This window comes from Penicillium chermesinum, assembly GCF_028974085.1.
Source record: "Penicillium chermesinum strain IBT 19713 chromosome Unknown utg000006l:1.0-2335141.0:1.0-2336784.0, whole genome shotgun sequence".
Taxonomy (NCBI): domain Eukaryota; kingdom Fungi; phylum Ascomycota; class Eurotiomycetes; order Eurotiales; family Aspergillaceae; genus Penicillium; species Penicillium chermesinum.
Genome location: NW_026695316.1, coordinates 727387 through 746016, shown reverse-complemented (window position 1 = coordinate 746016; position 18630 = coordinate 727387). Strand labels below are relative to the sequence as shown.

The following is an 18630-nucleotide window of genomic DNA, read 5'->3' as shown; positions in this document are numbered from 1 at the left end:
ATGAAGTTCTGATGGTTGCGTAACTAACAGGTGAGGAGCTTTCAGTGCTGTGACACCCCGTCATGCAGCCCATTACGAAATGATCGGCTCTTGCTAAGAGGATCAAAGGGATCGACAAGTACTTATCTTTGCTCCTCAAACATTGGCACAGACTTGCCCCCTTACTCCACCACACTCGTCACTCAGCAAATGCCTGGAAACAAGATTTACCGCGCTGACTCAGCGTGCCAAGACCAACCTTGCAACCGTGGGAGACCCGGAATTAGATCGGCTTTCCATTCCAGTCCCAACGCGAAAAACCTCATGTTGTGGCGGTTCATCAGTTTTCTCTCAGAGATCTGAAGGGGGGTGTTCAGCTGTCATCACATTCCCTTCCTCTTGACGGAATACTGGCGTCTGATCCACTTACGCCTTCTCCAGCCACCTCTCCAGTCGAGTATCACCCACCAGACTCCCCCCGGATGGATCCGATCGAACCTGCCGGGGACTCCAATGCCCATGGGGCATCTTCTGCATCGGAAAATGAGGGTTCGTCATCGAGACCGACTTTGTCAGTCTTGCAAACCCAGGTGCCACCAAATCGTGCACGTTCCAACCGCGCTCGACGGCCTAGTATCCGCTTGCAACGAATAAGTTCCTCATCCTCCTTCGAAACGGTCGATGGGCAACAATCGGCATCCAGGGCCCCTACACCGCTGCCTGCACTCTCACGGGAGGTCTCTGTGAGGTCTCCAGTTGCCGAGGAAGATGAGTCCCCGGTGGCCGGCCGTCGACGCAGTAGCTCTGAACCGCGACCGGGGCGATGGGCTACTTCGCCGGATGTTTTGTCGCGGGCGAATACCCCGATGCCGATGTCGACGGTACATGAAGGCTCTTCTCACCAGGGCCTTGCTGTGCGCAGCCCGCAGCCACAGGATGGTGAGGAAGCCCCGGATTATCTCAGTGCCAATAACCGCCAGGCTGAAGCTCTCGATGTGCCTCCCGCTACACTCCAACGGCCTGCCAGTCGAAGCCGGTTACGTCGCACCAGCCAGGCTGCAATGCGGCCGTTCACCCGGAACCGAGCTTCCACTATTAGCGGCGGGAACCGGGCTTCCACTATTAGCGGTGGGAACCGGGCTTCCACCATTAGTGGTGCTCCCTCCAACGACCCCATAGAGGAAAGGGCAGAAGGGGAATACGGGTCTCATCTTGTGGACGTGTTGGATGTGATCGGTGAGTTATCATCCGTGACTTTCCGCCGCTCGGAACGATATACTAATTAATTCCAGACCCGGAGGTTTCAGCATTATCGACTCTGACCAATGTCCAGAACTCCTTGTTCATTCCGAACCTGGGAGGCTGGGTCAATCGAATGCCTACATACACAATATCACGGGCCCCGAAGGACGCAGAGAAGGACGCAGAGCTGGGCGAGTTGACAGAGGAGGTGACGAATGATGAGGCTGACTCGGAACTGTCTGACGATAACAGGGGGAAGGATCGACCAACGTTGGAGCATCTGCGCCCCTTCTCCAGCATGTCTTCCGTGCTGGTGGGCCCACGATATGCAGTTATGCCAGAAGGACAGGAACTGGAAGGTTGGACCAGCGAGGACTTTGCTGAACTGAACGACCACGTCCGTCACATGTTGCACTCTCGTCGGTCGAAATTCAAACGTGCCATGAAGGGCTTTGGTAAATATGTCTCGAAACGTGAGTTGCCACGCCATGCACTTGAAGTGTGGTACACCGGAAGCTAATAAGTACATGACAGCCTTGGGTTTTCTTGTGACACTCTATGCAACTCTAATCACCCTTTTCGGTCTCGCTTGGGTGCTTTTCTTGATTGGTATGTCTTATCTGTTCCTACCTGGGATTTAGCCTGCTCCTCCTTGAGATCCAGCCTGCTAACTCCTCTCACTTACCAGGGTGGATCAATGTTCACGGTAAACAATCTTATCTGATCAACATCATCGACAACGTCCTGGTTGCTCTGTTCGCTATCATGGGTGACGGTCTTGCCCCCTTCCGAGCCGTGGACACATACCATATGATCTACATTGCGCACTACACCCACCTTACATGGAATATTCGCAAGAAGCGGAAGCTTCCCGGCCTCAAGGACAAGAATGACCTTCCAGAGAAACGGCAGAAGGAAGCCGAACTGGAGGAGAATACCTTGGAGGATCAAGAGTACTCCGTGCTGAACCCAGAGCAGCAGCTCAAATTGATCCATCACCAGACGAAGTTCGCCAAGTCTCACACCTTCTACAAGCCGCATGAGACCATGACGCACTACGCGTTCCCTCTCCGCATGCTTGTTGCCATCGTTGTCATCTTGGATTTCCATTCCATCCTCCAGATGGCCCTGGGTGCCTGCACATGGAGTATGGAGCCACCGAAGTACCGGCCATTTGCGTTGACGACTGTCATTCTGTGTTGTTCCATCACGTGTAACATCACCGGTGGTGTTTTGATCATGATCGGCGACCACATGACGCGCAAGAAGGATATTGTCGAGCGACTATTCAGGCAGGAACTGACTGCGGAAGCTATGAAAAAGATGAAGAAGCGCAAGGCCAAGGAAGAGCGACTCAGCACGCAGATTGAGCGCCCAGAACCTTTCCCTGGCACTTAGCCGATTTGTCTAGCTTTTTCACGATTTCCACGACCTGCACTTACTACTAATATGGCTCTTCAGTCTGTTGCGCCGCTCTGTACATTTATCTGACCATTTCGACCTTCCCTTCGTATTAGCGACGACATACACAAAGCAACGGCGTCCCCTTCGATTACGGAGTATTCTAGATCTCGTGCTTTTCCTGTTTTCCAGCTGTTTGTTGTCTTTCTATACAATGGCTCGTCTATGCATTTTCCTTCAGCTTTGTAATTGAGAGTTTGAAGAATCTAAAGTGGTTTATTGCCTTTTGCCAATCCATTCTTACAGGGAACAAAAAGGGAAAAAAGAACGCCTAACTTCCATACTAGTAAATCTCAGAGATCCAAATCTTCACCTTGAAACACTCCCGCTACTCGGTAAGAACCACCCCTTCTCCTCCCACCCCCCGCGATCCCCACCCGTCTGCACGATCTCCCGATAGATCCACTCGCCAATCGAAGCTCGGGGCACCGTGTACCCAAGCGCAGACTCCTTCTCAGTCCCCACCCGCAACTAACTATACCCCGAATCTTCCCCAGCAGCAATAAGATGATCCCCACTCAAGAGACTGGGCCGCACAATAATCAACCCCCCCCCCACAGAGAACACTATCGAGCTTTCCCTCCTCCGCAGCCAACGACTTCTCCATCCGCTCCTTATCGGCATGCGGGATGGGAAGCAGAATATCATACATCGCCTTAAATAGAAGCGGCACATCCCGCTTGATCCCCTTCTTGATCCCCGTCCCCGAAATCACAGTCACGCGCGGCGCAACAGCCGCATAAGGCCTCGTACGACGGGAACTTCTCGTGCGCAATGCGGCGCAGCGCTTCCAGCTGCGCCGCCGTGCTTTTCTCTGTGATGTGCGCGTCTGGAATCTCGATGTGCGGCAGCGATGGAAGCCGCATCTTAACCCGGTCGCAGGGGGCTTCCCGCGTGTAGTGCATGACGCCTGTGCCGCCGATGCCAGAGATGACGCTCGAGACTAGTTCGATGGGGCCCGTGGCCGAGTCCCGGACGATAAGGGTCTTCATGACCGCTTCCACGTCTGTGACGTCGCCTGGGACGATTCTGAGCTGCTGTTCAAGGGTCTCGGGTGTGAGGCCTGGTTGCTGGAGGAGTTGGGCTGTGAGCTTGGCGGGCGTGCGGGCGAGAGCAATCGCTTTGTAGCCGTTTAGGAGGGTGTAGGCCAGGCAAGCGTTGACGCAGCCGCCAGTTGGACCGAAGAATGCAATTGCAGTCTTTTTTTTTTTTGATGTTATAGTACCTTGTTGGTTGGGTAGATCAGACGGTATTATTCAAGGATTGGAAGAATTGGTTTGATATGTTGGTTCTCAATCTCGGATTGGTTTGCTCGCATCGGAAACCGCAGCTGGTGTCATTGCTTTTCTTATATCCATCGCGAAAATGCATGTCCAAACCGTCGGGTGAACTCTTGACTCTGAAGCTTTGGAGTCACCCCGTATCCGATGTTGATCCTTGTATACAATTAGCTGCGGCGCCAATGCGGGGTTAGCGCGGTCGGGGCGATTTTGCTCCGACCAATTCGACCTGCAAGTGTCGGAACGAGATTTTCCTTTTTAAATTCGATTGAAGGCTCCTTCGAGAATTTATTGCTATAATATGGCCAATGCTACTAGTAGCAGTGAAAATTATGCGCTTGAAGTTGAACTTGATGTACGTGCGAATCACCCCAGCAGCGCTCATCGTTGTGTCGGAATATATAGTTTCCCGTTGTATACAGTGATCCTAAGGAATCCGAAATCCAAAATCATATATTACTACCAAATTCGATATTAGACCCAGGTGGCCAACATGCTGAACTCGAATCAAGCGTCAAGCTTTCATGCATTACTACCAGGGCTGGCAAGTTGACAGTCACCTAGGCAAAGTGTCCAGGTTCCATAGCCCGCCGCGGGCGGAATGGAGTAGCTGAATTACTACCATTCGTATGAAGCTCACCAAAGAAGCTCAGGTGACCCAACCCAAATACGATGGTCGTCTGCTGCAAAAAGAGCACAGCTCAAAGTCCTTAGTGTCTCTTCAGACTAACTGGCAAATGTCTTCTGATAAGCATGGGTTATCCCATAGGTGATGCAAGCCCTGCCAGGGCTACGAGTAGGGAAAGAGATTTTCTTTTTCTTTTTTCTTTTCTTTTCTTTTCTTTTCTTTAGAACAATATGGGCTTATACCACAGAATTAAGCCGTGACAGACTCATCGGTAACTACAGTCGGCCAGGAGTATAGTCCAGTTCAAAATCCAAGGCTGAAAGTTGGTCACGAGAAACAAGGGATGAAATCACCCCCAGCCCGTAATAGCTGTACTAATCAGATTTCGGACCTGGGTTTGTGCCCAGTGCATACCTACTGCATCAAATGAGAAGCTGAATTCGCAGAGATCAAGGGCTTCAGTGTAAAGCTTCACTTGTTCAAGTCCTGCGGAGGGCCGCATTGGGTATGCGTTCACCAAGGCCTGATCTACGTGTCAAGGACATCGAGAATGCATTCTTCCCCTGTGAGCACTGGGTGCTGGGGAGAAGAATCGGTGCAGATCCATTTGGTTGCCCATCGTAACGTGAGGTGAACTCCACAAAGATCGGACCTTTAGAGGAGAGAAAATAAGATCGTCAGGGGTGATATCTGATTGTGGCGATTAATCGATCCAGCCTTGGATCGAGTCGGGGAAAAAAAAAAGGAAACCAACTTATGGTTCTCCACAATAATCTATCATGGATGTTATGGTATACACTTGCGATCAAGTTATCTTGCTGTGAATAAGAAACAAGTGCCGAGGATTTCGAAACTCGGCTCCCCTAAAGAAAGTCAAGGATGTCGAGACCTAATGGGTCAAGTAGCTACTATTCCAACAGTGATCAGTTACCCCGACCCCACTGAAGCATTTGAGTGACTCAGGCAATGGCTCTGGAACAAGGAATCACCACAGAAAGGCCGAGGGATACATAGTTCTAGAAAGATAGAAGGTATTCGATAATAATGGCGACTAATCACGAGTGCCATCACTAGCAAGCTTGTTTCTGCCCCGGAACAAAAATGATCCCTTCGTTAGGCTCAAAGCCCGAGATAGAGAGCGGCTGTAGGGTAGCTTTCATGGATGCCACTGGTTCTTGGAATGTAGGGTTCGTGGGAGTTGTAGGAGCGAAGGGGCTTGAGCTTGTCGGCGCCGAAATTCCTCAGCGACCAAACCCGCCAATCGAGGGACATCGAGTGCTAAGCTCAACGTCTATCTGGACGCCACACCCTTGCGTATACATTCCAAAGTCAGAAATGGGACGCTTGTTGTGTTATTTCTACGAGCAAGCTAGAGGCTCGACGGGAGCCCAAACAATCGCGCCGTCGAAGATAAAAGGCGAGCTTTGAATCGTTCTCTACCTTCTCCATCACACGCTTCTCTTCCATTCTCTCTCTACCTTCTTCCCAAAACAGCTCTAAAACCCTATCTTTTCTTTTAAAGACCTATAATCTTTAATACATTCCAAAATGCAGTTCTCTCTGAGCGCCGTTGTCCTTGCCCTCTCCACCCTGGCTGCTGCCGCCCCCCCTCAGTGACAACCTCACTGGCGACATGACCGTCGACGCCACCAAGCGCGACCTCAACGCCCAGGGCCACGGAGGCATCAAGTGGCCCGTTCCCGAGGGAATGACTGTCAAGGAGGCCCAGGCCAAGTGTGGTGACCAGGCCCAGCTCTCTTGCTGCAACAAGGCCGTCTACGCCGGTGACACCACCGATGTCAACTCGGGCCTTGCTGGTGGCCTTCTCTCCAACCTGATCGGCACTGGCTCTGGTGCCGACGGTGCTGGTATCTTCGACCAGTGCTCCAAGCTCGATGTGCAGGGTAAGTGTCGCCGGACGTTGGTTTCGAAATCGCTGCTCACACTATCACAGTCGCTTTGCTCATCGCTGTCCCTGTTCAGGACCTCATCAACCAGAGGTGCAAGCAGAACATCGCCTGCTGTGCGAACTCTCCTTCCACTGCCGTAAGTTGTTCCCCAACATGGTCATGGCTGAGCTATGTTAACCTTCTTCCCAGAGCAACGACCTTGTTGGCGCTGGTCTTCCTTGCGTTGCCCTTGGCTCCATCCTGTAAGCGGGTCGTTCTGGCGATTCAAAAGGGGGGCTGATAGTTGGAGGAGTCTGGTGCTATACCTTCATCTGTTATTTCTTTTGTCTGTTCTGTGGTCAAAGTGTCTTGGTTTAGATCGAGATAGAGCGTCTCCACCTAATACATACCTTTCGTTCTCTACGCCTCGTGCTGGTTACATGAGTAACGCTCAATTTGGATGACTGCTGTTCACCTGCCAGTCCCACATATGGACCGTGTAACTAATGTCCTATGCATCGAAGCACGTAATCATTTTGTCGATGTCATTGGGGCCAGGCTGACAATACCCACCGTTCTCGTCGATGAATACGGTATCCTGGCGCATAGCGCTTGCTAAACTTACCCCCTCTGTGCCGCGCAGGTTATTGGTAGTCATTCCAATCATTTCCTTTATAGTAACATGACAGCAAAAAGTATTTAGTGACCTCCGGTCCTCAAACAACGCATCGGGCTAAACAAGGTCATGTCCACGGTGGTGGGTGTCAGTTTACTCAGCCGGGTACATCCAGTGTGAAATATGGAATGCTTTCATTCAAGAACTTTGCTGGACTAACAGCGCCACATTTTGTTATCCTTGCATGGGATATTTAGTTGGAGATGGCTTGGATTCCAACCTCCAGAGCTCGGACGTCAGCACCACGGACCCGCTTGTCGGCCACCTCTTGCCCATCCTTCAAGAACACAAAGGTAGGCATGGCAGTCACGCCGAACTGCTGCGCGACACCCCGCATCTTATCCACGTCGACCTGGATGAAGCGCACATTCTGGTATTTCTCGCTGAGCTCGCCGACCTTAGGCGCAACAGCCTTGCAGGGGCCGCACCATGTGGCATAGAAATCGATCACGGCAGGGCCACTGGAGACGAGAGCCTTGAAAATGACATCGCTGTTTTCCAGACGCGCGAGGATTAGTATTTCGCATAGATAAAACAAAGCAGTACACCGCCATTGGGTAGTGTCCAAGGTTTTCCTTACTTGTCAACATTGATCACCTTTCCGTGCGACATCATGGGCGTAGAGGCTTCTTTGCGGAATTGGTAGATGCGGTAAGCTGTTCATGTGAGTTGCTCTGCTCATTCAATCCAGCTCACGGCCAGAGGAACATGGCCAGGGGCACGCCTACCGATGAACAGCACGGCCAAGATGGCGATTGTTCGCAACTCCATTGTGGGATGTCCGTCGACGGTAATGCGGAGTCACGGCGATAACACGGAGCTCGTTGCACGTGATCAACCCTATATGTATGACAGCTGAACTACCTCAACGCAGGCACTTCCTAACATTACGCATCGGTAGATTAATGTATGTTATTATTGCATTTATCCTCATCTTTTTGTGCTGTTTGCAGAGACTCATTTCTCGAGAGCAGCTGATGTCGTGGTTAAATTAGTGGACCTCAGGCTTAAAATTGCCTTCTGGCAGCCGAATCCACTGTGGTTTATGCCGGAAGCTTAAGCATCGCCAGTGTGGTGGTAGAAAACCCTAAAAATGCTACTCATATGTCTTCATCATCATTAAGGCTTTAGCTGGCAAGGGTCTACACGCAAATTGGCATCAGATGCTTCGAGTCATCTGGCATCGATGACTATGAAACAATTTCGAATAGCTTAGCTTACCTTAAAACCCACAGGCCTGGTTTCGTGAGCGTAATTTCCACCAATAGGCCACCGGGGTTCCTGGCAAGCTTTCTTGGATCAGGGAACCACATCACACACAGGATCATGCATTCCAACGCCATTGGCCCATGAAGAGACCTAGCATTCCCAATGACCCAGTACGACTGGAAGAAATTCGGTGGAATGCGGGCAGGTTGCGCGGCTCGGAATGGCCTATATCATCACAAGATAAGGGTATGATGCTTGGAGGCGATATAAACCTGGCTTTGTGAAGTTTTCATCCTCAATACCTCCATAGCCAGCACGTTCAAAATGCGGTCGTTCGACGAGAGCTTCGAGGCGGATGACACTGTCTCCCTGAAGCGCTGTCCGAAAAACCCGACAATCCCCAACGTAAGCCTTACAGACCTGCACAAGACGCCAGGTTCAACAGCGGCCATGCTGCGCCTGTCAATATGGATCGCCTTCGCAGCTTGGATAGCGAACTTCGATAACGGATACACCGGCACGGTTATTATCATGCCGTCCTATAAAAAGGCATTCGGCTCTTGCAGCAACCTCATGGAACCTAAAACAGGTCTGGTAGTCGAGCAGTGCTTTCTCACTGCTCTCCAGCAGTCCATGATCAGCTTGAACTACCTCTTCATTGGCATAGGAGGGGGCCTCTCCGGTGTGACAGGCCGATTCTTCGGCCGTCGCGGCTCTATACAAATAGGATGTGTTCTCGCTATCATCGGAGCAGCCGGGATGCTGGGCACAGGTGGCCGTGGAGCTGGCAGCTTCGTGCACTACATGGTCTGTCGGTGTATAAGCGCTGCCGGAATCGGGCTCCTGGTCGCATCAGCTGTTACATATGGAGCTGAGTGCATCGTGGCGCAGAAGCGAGGATTCTCGCTGGGTGTCTATAATTTAGGGCTGGCATTGGGAAACGTTGCTTCGTCCGCGGTTTGTGCAGGCTCAGCACGACTTGAACCGGGGAATAACTGGCAGTGGAAAACACCAATCTTGTGTCAGATCCCCTTGGGCTTCATACTTGGAACCGGCATCCTCATGTTCCCCGAGTCTCCGCGTTGGATCTTGGGCAATAATCCTAATAAAGAAGGAGAAGCTCGGAAGGCGTTCGCGGCCCTGTATCACATGGATCCCTACTCGCCGGCCATCACGGCCCAGATTGAGAATGTGAAGGCCCATATCAAAACCGAGCAAGCAACGCTGCGCTCGACCTCGTGGTATCAGATCTACCACAAAAGCCAACTACGCCGCACATTGGCATCGGCGTTGATCATGGTCGGGCTTTCCATCACCGGGATTCAGTTCGTGCAGCCCTACGCAACGACCTTCCTCCGAGGAGTCGGGTTGAGTGACCCGTACCTGGTGAATGTGATCATTGGCGTCTGCATTCTGGGGGGGCTCATGCCTTGGGCCTTGGATTGTGGAATATGGCGGGCGTCGACTCTCTATTCTAGGAGGGTATACCGCGATGGCAGTCTGCATGCTTATCCTCTCGTCTGTGAGCACCGCCTTAGGCCAGGATGAAACGTCGAAGATTGTCATCGTCGTCCTCTTGGGCATCTGGGCGTTCATCTTTGGGGGCACTATTGCACCCACTGCCGGCCTGGCATCTGTTGAAATGCACAGCGTATCTCTCCGTACCTATGGACAGGCTAATACGACTATATTTTATGGCATTTTTTCTTTTGGCGCCACCTTTTGGACGCCTTATATGCTGGACGCGGATCATGGGAATATGGGGCCTAATGTTGGCTACTTCTATGCGGGGGTGACTGTTGTTATCGCGGTCTTGATTTTCTTCCTTGTGCCTGAAACTGGCTGTCTTACGTTGGAGCAGATCGACGAGCTTTGGTCTTCGCGTATCAAGCCATGGCAGACGTCGATGACGGGCAATCGACAGATGGTCCGCTCGAGGAGCCAAGAGCTGCAGGAATGAAGGCAGCTATACTAGGCTTTATTTTCTGATTTTCGATCCCAAGCGGTTTGTGATTCTCGGAAGATGCACAATGCACATACTTACTTTATACATATTGATCCGCTTAATACCAATTTGGATTTCAATGCTCCCGAAAGCTTACGTGCGCCGCTTGTTATTCAACGTAGCTTAGGGCGATACGCCATTTTTTGAAGGAAGTTCTTATTTGAAAAGTGGGCTGCTATGTACACGCGCTTTGGCAAGTCCAACGCCAGGCTAGACAAACAAAAAAAAAAGAAAGAAGCTGACGCTTAAGGGAAGGCAATCTCAACCACCAACCCAAAAAAAAAAAAAGCACGCTCAGACAACACAACAGAGAAAGGAAAGGAATAGGCCCGCTGATCCGGTATAGGCAAAATAGTTGGCGTTCATGTACAAATCAAAAGTTGTTCCATGCAGAACAGAAGGAAGGAGTGAAGTACCAAACATGGCGTAATGCCAGTGGTATGAGGAAATGAGAGTGAAGGATTGCGCTGACACGTCCGTCAGTCGAGAGATAGACGCCTTGCTAATGCTGAACCTGCAAGTGAACACAAAAAAGGACCAATAAAGAGAAGAAAGTCTAGTAGAGAGAAGAAAGTTCGATGAAAAAAGTAGGGCCAGGTGAATGCCCATAGAGGAACGAGAATCTCATGGAGGAAAAAGGTGATAGGGGTGTCTTGGAAAATGGTTTGGATGTGAACTGTCGTCGGAGACAGTGGTATTAATCAAAGCTCAGAACGAGCAGGCTCGTCGGGAGCATCATCCACTCGGCGACCGTTCATCATCTCTTCGAGGATATCAAGTCGCTGTCGGGTGGTCCGAATAGCGTGACTCATTTCACGATCGGACACCTTTTCCTCGCGGAGTCTCGCAACGAAATCGCGTTGGTCAGCAGCGTTGACCCGCGAAGATTGACGATGCTGTTGTGCTGTCCTTTGGTGGAGGGAAGGGAAGACCATGCCATCCATACCGGTTCGTTCTTCCAGCCAGTTCCAGAGTTCGTTCTCCTCAAGTCTCCACATTTCCTCGTAGGCAGCTAGGCGTTGAGGGAGACTTAAGCTGGAACAGCCGACGTCGGACGGTAGCATGGTTGGAGTGGATGGCGACCGGAAGAAAGTCAAGTATAGGAGCAAGCCAACAATCAAGACGGCGATGTTATTGCTCCAAAAGGGTTTGACCATGCTCGTGACAGGTTCCAAAATAGGCCGGACGGGCTCGAACAGACCCCAGGACTCAGCATTGGCTGTGCTAGCCTCTGCAGCTCCCTTGTTAGCCGCATCGTTTGAGGGCTCACGAATCTCCGCATCGCCCTTCTTGCGACGCCCCTTGCTGCGACCGCCTCCACCACCAGTGGCACGTTCACGCGGGGTGACGCCTGCCTTCAAGGCTTTGACGAGGTCAGTACCGAAAGTTCCTTGACCATCAATAGCACCTTTTTCAATGGGGCCTTTCAACCAACTCTTGCCACTCCATTCGATCGAACAGGTCATCAAGAAGCGAGTTTGGTTGTTGGTAGCCCATGTGAAAAGATACTTTGTTTTGACACAGAATACGTTTCCACTCGGCACATCGGGGGTTTGAGTAGTAAGGGTCACGAGAACCGCTTTCTCCAAGTCCAAGAAATCCAAGTTTTCTGTGCTGATACATTTGGTCTGCCTTGGGCCAATTGAGCCTGGCAGAGGCTTGATGTAGGAGTATTTGCGAGTTGGGCTCTCTGTGGTAAGTCCCTTAGTCGTCCCCTCGAACTGCAATTCTCCCGATTTTTGGTTGTCCACCAAGAATTTGGTCATGAACTCGCCGGAGGCCGGGCCGAAAACGAAAGAATAGACCTTTCCAAGGGGTGCAGGAATGACTTCGTCTTTTATGACCTTTTCGTATTGCCCATCAGGGTCTGTGTACTCGGACGGTGCGTGGGTAGATGGACCCGGGAAATCCTCTTCACCTGCGCCCTTCTTATTGCCATTCTTAGCGTCATTACCGGAGGCTTGCCCAGCTGCTACAGTGCCTGTCCCGGATAGGCCCGATGGTTGCCGAGTTAAGCCAGCCCTTCCCGGCAAGGATCGATCGCTAGCGTTGGCACTAGCGCCGGCATCGAAGAAGCTATCGGCATTGTCTCCCTCTTCATCTTCATCGTAGATCTCATCTTCATCAGAGACATCGGTGGCAGATTCTTCCTCGCCGTCACCGACCTTCTCAGTCTTATCCCCAGTGCCGCTCGTCACTCTCGTTCCATTGACGGAGCTCTTGAGAGAGGGGTGATTGATCTTCCAGATGTTGACCATCAGGTCATACGTAGATTCACGGCTAAGCAAACTTCTGAATGTGTGGCGGGCGTGCAGCGTTTGGATTCCGATGGCATTTGGGAAAACCATGGCGGTGTTTTCCTTTTCAATGGCAACCACCTCATCAAAGCTAATAACCAGAGTAGTAACCCATCCAAGAATATTGCTGGAGAAACAGATGTGACCTTCAGAGATGTAGAGGCGACCAGCAAGGATGATTTCACGTTGGAGGGCACTACTATAATCCTCAATGAGGTAGTCGTCCTCAGGAACGCTTCGGAAAAGTGAATGGAAATCGCGATTGCGCTTTTTGCTTGCAACAGCGAACCCAGTAAGCCGCGGTACACTAGAATTGATCCCTGTGGGACCACCAACAGCGAGGGCGTTTGCACCAATGGCACCGATGGTCGAAGTTGTTGCGCCTGATATGCCCCGGTGTCGGCGAGAAAGTCGACTCCGCACACTTCCAGTGCGCCTAGTACCGCTACCCACGTCACTGTCAATGACACTGCCGGTGGGAGGAGTATGGTCACCCGTCAAGACACCGTCTCTTGGGAGCGATGCAAAGGATTGATTTTCAAAAACTTCGTCGCCCGGTGAACCAAGCGCACCCTTCTCGGATGCTTTCTCATAGGCCATATTAACTGCCCGTACCGCGTGTACATCCTCTAGCTTTGCAGCCTCTTCGTCTCGTCGACGTACTGCATTATTCCGGCGCCTGTCAGGAGTCTCTGGATCGGTAACGACAGCCCTATCGTTGCTGGACAGTACTTCGCCCGATGGGACATCGAGATCCAGATGACTGAAGTTGAGATCGCCAGAGCCCATCGTCTCAACGGTAGAAGGCTTACTAGCTTCACCCGATGTGTTTGAGGGATGCACTGAGTCTTCCGAGTCGCCTTCCAAAGTAGGTGGATCGAGATCACTGGGCGACGGTTGCGCATCGGTTCGGTTTCTTTGCTGTACATTGAGACTGCTGGTTATGGAAGAAGCAGCATTCTGCGCGGCGGAAAACATGGACGAAAAGAAGCCTGTCTGCTGGCTTGAGGCACTTTTCGGCGGCTTTGCCAATTCGTGTACTGGGCCAAGAGATGATATTGAAGATGATAACTTGCTCGGTCCGTGCGCTGCAGAAGCTGATCGCACCCTCCGATGTGAGATCATGTTACCTGAGGGGCTGACAGTTGTAATTCCCGTCGAAGACATGGAGCTTCGCGGCTTGATGCTCTCTGGCGAGTCCGTGATGTTTCCACCCACTATCCCAGCTTGGAATGGCTTGTGTTCCGTAGGGGTTGGAGGAGTCACTGTAGTGGCTGGGGCTGTAACTGGAATGGCCGTCGAGGGGGGCGTATTCGGGATGGGGCTTTCCTCCAAAGTTCGCGGTTTCGGCTCGTCTTTTGGTATATCTGTTTGTATCGGTGCGGGTAATGGCGGGGGTGCTTCTGGGGCCGCCTGGGCTCGTTTGGCGGACAAGCTGCTTCGACGGCTGCTGAATATACTTGCTCTCCTGCTGCCCCCCGACTTGGACGATGCTGCATCAGCATCGTCACCCGCGCCTTTCTTTTCAGATGAGCTGAATGCATCCTTCAGTCGTCGCCGCCCGGGAGAAACACCTCGACGCTTTCCACTGGTCTCTACTGGAACATCCAAGTTCAGGCTAGGTTGCGATTGCAGTTTGGGAGGTTCGCCATTTGACTCTGACGACGCGGTTACGCTGCTAGCGCTAACTGCTGATCCATCTTCGGCATTGTCTTTTTCACGACCGTGCGAGTCCACCGATGTGGTCTTGATAAGCGGGGAAGAGGATGTGTAGAAACCGGTATGGGAGTCACGGGAGATTAAAGGTGGTGTTCTGTAGAGGGCCAAGGGTTAGCCTATAGTCTATATGGGGCCTGTTATTTCTTTGGACGCACTTCTCCGGTTCCGAGTCGTCGGTCAGCAAGTTGGTGGTCTCAGCCTCAGGCGGAGCGGAGCTGTTGTTCGATGAAGGTATAGCTGACCCGGCCCCGGACTCATGCGAAGGAAACTGCTCCAGATCCTGATCTATGACAAGGTCAGGGACAGGTGGAATGTCTTCTTGGCTCTGATCCTTTTTCCGTCGTCGACCACGCGACTTGAGGAGCTTGGAGAAACCGCTCGGGCTAGCCTTTGCGGTTTCAGGAGCCTCCCCGGCCTGGGTCCTGGGGCGTTCGGAGTCATTTGAAGATCTGCCATTGCTCCGACTAGATGCCTCCATTGATTCGGACTCTGCAGACAGAGTCCACGCGCGTCGTGACCTTCCGCCCTTGAGGCTGGAGGACTCAGAGTCCGCCATGGCACACGAGGGGGGTTTACCGTAGAACAAATGAGCAATGAAAGAGGTAAACAATCACAGCATAAGCTTGATCAGATTGGATATCTCCATGAGGCAATGGAGCAAATGGGTTCCTGCTCAAGTCGCCAAATCACAAGTGTCCAAAGGATCGAGGGGGGGGTTGGACAGCTTGGACGGGGGCTACTTAGTCAGGTGGCCCGGAGATCTGGACCGCGTTCCACGCAGCGTCAATGTTCTTGGCTTGGAGCCTCGAACGAGGAAGTGATTGGCCCCTGGAGAGTTTCGATCTTTGAGCACTCAGAAGGTTCAAATCAAAAGTCGTGTTATTGCGTTAGAGCGGACAAAGTACTATGAGCAAATGCGTATACCGCATCCGTACCCCAGATGCACCACGTGACGCAGCATTGCCGACATCTATACAACCATAGCTTGATCCCTAAGAATGTATGCAAGACACCATAGAATGCTCGTATACGTTGAAACACAGTCTCTTGCCGCAATTATCGAGTTGAGTGTTTGGGGGACATTTACCTCCAACCAGGTGGTCAAAAACATCACTCCCATGAAGACCATTGGTGGAATCGCAGAGGTAACTTATCATGGCAAGGTGGCAGTCAACGATGACAAGTATAAATGGGATCTTAGCGACGATATGCCAAACACTAACAATTTCTATATCAAGGCCGCGTACATGATGGTGTACGTGAAGGGTATCAATGTCTTCCCGTTCTCGGGCGCGTTCAATATCAGGGACAAGAATGGGTCGAACAGAGGTAACAGTAGCGGCTATGGGAATGGCCTTTCAGGGAGTCCTCTAACTGCTACGAGCTCTTCAATTACCATGACTTCGTCGGCTTCTGTCTCCGGTGCCTCTTTGCTGAACCCTGCTACGTCAGCTTCCCAGGTTGGCGAAATGGTTCCTACCAAGGCTGCTGCTATGGAGCCGGCATTATAGAACCCTCAAGATACGTTTGATGCCTTTCTACCCTTGATCATAAAGCCGTGTTTACTTATTTGTCACATCAGTCAACGAGAGTGAGAATGTTTATAACAAAAATATTTGTGAGGCTAATACTCATTTCTTAATTCTCTGGGACTTTCCCTGCACGGTGCGTGGATTTGTCAGAAGAATCCGTGTCAGGTTGGGGAGTCGTGGGAAGCTCCGGAGTCTTGGAGCTTGCACCACTTTGCCCATCGCTGAATCGACCTTCAGCTCGACGGGTCTTAGCGCCCTCTTTCAACTGGTGCCATCGGTCTTGATATCTGCCAAGAGTCTTCTTCAATTTCTCATTCTCAGCGCCAGCAAGGTTCAATTTCTCTTTGCTAAGTCGAACCTGCTCTTCAAGCTCCTTGATCCTCAGATCTACCTCTGGTGGGTGGGATGGAGGTGGATTCATCGTTGTGACAGGCGATGTATTATTAACCGAGAGACCACGGAAGTTTTGTTCAGGGGATCCCGGGCGTTGGTGTTGAATGACGCGTATGGATTGGTGTAGAGCCATAGAAGACGATTGGGCATTCACTTCCCACATATGAAGACGCTTAGAAAGTGTATCCGATGCTTGCTTCAACATTTTATTCTCGGTTTCGAGCTCTTCTAGTCGCAGGCTCATTTGCTTGTCGCCAGTGCCGCGCCATGCCCGAGCTCTGATGTTGCTTGCGCTCTGGCGTATTTCAGGTGACTGGGAGGGCGTTTCTCGGGCGTCTACAAAATCGTCATCTTCATCGAAACTACCCCTTCGAGCTTCCTTCTCTGCTCTCTTCAAGATCTCAGCGTAAGACATGGTCCCGCCCGTTGTGGACACAATGCAGAAAGACTCTGCCGGGTTGGCAGGTCCAGCACCTTGAGAGTCGCGGAGAGATCTTAAAGCTGCCTTGGAGAATATTTTGTTCACGTCTGGCTCGGCACTAGTCCGGTCTGAAGTCGCATGGTTGCGATCGACCTTAGTCTCGGCCGCAGACTTGGCGGCTGCAGGTCCAGATTTTGCGCCATCGTCTGTTCCAAGCGGAAGACCTGCAAAGGCCAGCGGAGCGGTAATTTTAGACACAAGTCCTTCAAAGGTCGAATAGAACCGCTGGAACGGCTCATCCGCGACGGATGCTCTGGCGTTGGTGGTCATCTGGGGAGGTGCTACTTCCTGAGATGTAACTTCGCTTGGACTCGGCAATGGAGGTGTCCAAGGCTGACGAGCCCTGGTGCGGTTACTTCTCGGGACCTCCCTAAGTTTTGACTCTCCAGTCCTAGTCTTGTTGTCCGACATCTTTGCCCCGGCTTGCTGTACAGAGAGTGCGGGTGAGACAGGCGATCCGCGGCGAGGTTGAGCGGGGATCCCTCGAGCTGTTGCTAGGTTGCTCGCGATCGAAGAGGATTCTCGACTTGGGATCCGAGGGTGCCCTGGAAGCCGTGGTGGCTGCCCATGTGCCTCCTGGACGGCGGCGCTCCCCCTCGCGGTTGGGGTATCAAAGGCGGAAGCTGAAGTCGGGCTTAGGGCGGCAGTAGATGCCTCTGGGTGTTCATGTTGAAATCTCAAGATCTCGGCGAGTTTTTTGTGGTGGCTTTCAAGCAGCTGTAGGGTCCGAAGGGCCTAGTATGCATCTCCCGTTTAGCTTCCATTTATACCCAAGCTTGGGGTTTCGAATAGGAAAGTACCTCGTGATCGGTGCATTTCTGACTTGCTGCGGCGAACTCACCCGCAGCCAAGTCATGTTCCTCACTGGCGGCCACCGGGTTGGACTTGCGGGTCTCAAGAACCGCATTTCTAGCATGGGTGTGGGCCTTGGGTCAGGTTAGCTCAGGTTATCTCCGGCCCAAGCGGGAGGGGGGCATGGGACTGACCAACGTCAGTGGAGCGGCCTCCATGATGGAAGATTCATCGACGCGCAGGCTAAGTAGGTCGCAAGAGGTTTGCTGCTGTTCAGTGAGTTGAGGGACGCTTCGGGGGTGAGGAAGTTGGGAAAGGTTCGAGAGAGATCACGGGGTCTCAAATGCCCCTCCCTTAAGCTATCCGTCCGAGCTTTAAACATCGCAAATTTGGCAACTGTGTTGCTATTTAGCTATATGTCCGTCATGCACCAGCCATACCAATATGGAAAACAGAATATTAGAGACTTTCCGGTTGTAGCAGCCATGTCAATAGCCGTCCATCCGTCTATCTATCCGGTAGCTGTAGTTGTTCTACACCTTGCCGATTCAAGCTGCTATATACAATAGGGGGCAAAAAGTCCGTGTGCATACCTCTTTTATCTACTCCATCAAATACTTCTTTAGATTCACGGTTACATATCCTACATCACCCACCCTTACTGGATCATACTAAAATTCGATATACTGAATAATCAAGTTTATATACAGAGTTCCTTTGCTTAATATTTCGTATAATAGCCCTGGTTTGCATATAATTTATCCATCCTTCTTCCCACACTCGATATTAATATATCAATCTTCGTCTGGTCTAACGCATCCCATACACCGTTAATATACTCTTTAAACAGGCCCGATCCTCTTCAGATCTTCCCATCTACATGAGTCTTCAAATATAAAAAAAAATTTAACACTTTAGTATATTCCAGGCCGGGTTAATAGGCTAAGATCAGGCGAGTATACAGGCCAATTTTCAACGTACGTCCCGTGCTCTTTAAACTAAACCTGTGTATTTTTCGGTATATAATTCTTTGTGTTATCTTGCTAA

The 18630-nt window shown here is 51.5% G+C and overlaps 8 protein-coding genes across 8 annotated transcripts; 4 read left to right on the top strand and 4 right to left on the bottom strand.

The window, feature by feature from the left end:
* Window positions 1–461: 461 nt before the first annotated feature.
* On the top strand, window positions 462–2619 carry N7468_008065 (DUF2985 domain-containing protein; the record flags this gene model as incomplete). The annotated part of the gene is made up of 4 exons (XM_058477361.1): window positions 462–1215; window positions 1272–1694; window positions 1756–1830; window positions 1910–2619. The coding sequence occupies 4 exons, from the start codon at window positions 462–464 to the stop codon at window positions 2617–2619; spliced, it is 1962 nt and encodes a 653-aa protein (XP_058327706.1).
* A 719-nt stretch (window positions 2620–3338) lies between these two features.
* N7468_008064 (uncharacterized protein) lies at window positions 3339–4347 on the bottom strand (the record flags this gene model as incomplete). Its single annotated transcript, XM_058477360.1, has 2 exons — window positions 3339–3907; window positions 4278–4347. The coding sequence occupies 2 exons, from the start codon at window positions 4345–4347 to the stop codon at window positions 3339–3341; spliced, it is 639 nt and encodes a 212-aa protein (XP_058327705.1).
* Window positions 4348–6223: 1876 nt separating this feature from the next.
* Window positions 6224–6746, top strand: N7468_008063 (hydrophobin family protein; the record flags this gene model as incomplete). The annotated part of the gene is made up of 3 exons (XM_058477359.1): window positions 6224–6494; window positions 6545–6636; window positions 6690–6746. The coding sequence occupies 3 exons, from the start codon at window positions 6224–6226 to the stop codon at window positions 6744–6746; spliced, it is 420 nt and encodes a 139-aa protein (XP_058327704.1).
* Window positions 6747–7348: 602 nt separating this feature from the next.
* On the bottom strand, window positions 7349–7926 carry N7468_008062 (thioredoxin family protein; the record flags this gene model as incomplete). Its single annotated transcript, XM_058477358.1, has 3 exons — window positions 7349–7646; window positions 7736–7811; window positions 7884–7926. The coding sequence occupies 3 exons, from the start codon at window positions 7924–7926 to the stop codon at window positions 7349–7351; spliced, it is 417 nt and encodes a 138-aa protein (XP_058327703.1).
* Window positions 7927–8688: 762 nt separating this feature from the next.
* On the top strand, window positions 8689–10324 carry N7468_008061 (uncharacterized protein; the record flags this gene model as incomplete). The annotated part of the gene is made up of 2 exons (XM_058477357.1): window positions 8689–9808; window positions 9864–10324. 2 exons carry the CDS (start codon window positions 8689–8691, stop codon window positions 10322–10324), a joined length of 1581 nt encoding a protein of 526 aa, XP_058327702.1.
* A 746-nt stretch (window positions 10325–11070) lies between these two features.
* Window positions 11071–14941, bottom strand: N7468_008060 (GRAM and VASt domain-containing protein; the record flags this gene model as incomplete). The annotated part of the gene is made up of 2 exons (XM_058477356.1): window positions 11071–14479; window positions 14541–14941. 2 exons carry the CDS (start codon window positions 14939–14941, stop codon window positions 11071–11073), a joined length of 3810 nt encoding a protein of 1269 aa, XP_058327701.1.
* Window positions 14942–15404: 463 nt separating this feature from the next.
* Window positions 15405–15896, top strand: N7468_008059 (uncharacterized protein; the record flags this gene model as incomplete). Its single annotated transcript, XM_058477355.1, has 1 exon — window positions 15405–15896. One exon carries the CDS (start codon window positions 15405–15407, stop codon window positions 15894–15896), a length of 492 nt encoding a protein of 163 aa, XP_058327700.1.
* Window positions 15897–16023: 127 nt separating this feature from the next.
* N7468_008058 (uncharacterized protein) lies at window positions 16024–17801 on the bottom strand (the record flags this gene model as incomplete). Its single annotated transcript, XM_058477354.1, has 3 exons — window positions 16024–17526; window positions 17592–17717; window positions 17778–17801. 3 exons carry the CDS (start codon window positions 17799–17801, stop codon window positions 16024–16026), a joined length of 1653 nt encoding a protein of 550 aa, XP_058327699.1.
* Window positions 17802–18630: the final 829 nt, after the last annotated feature.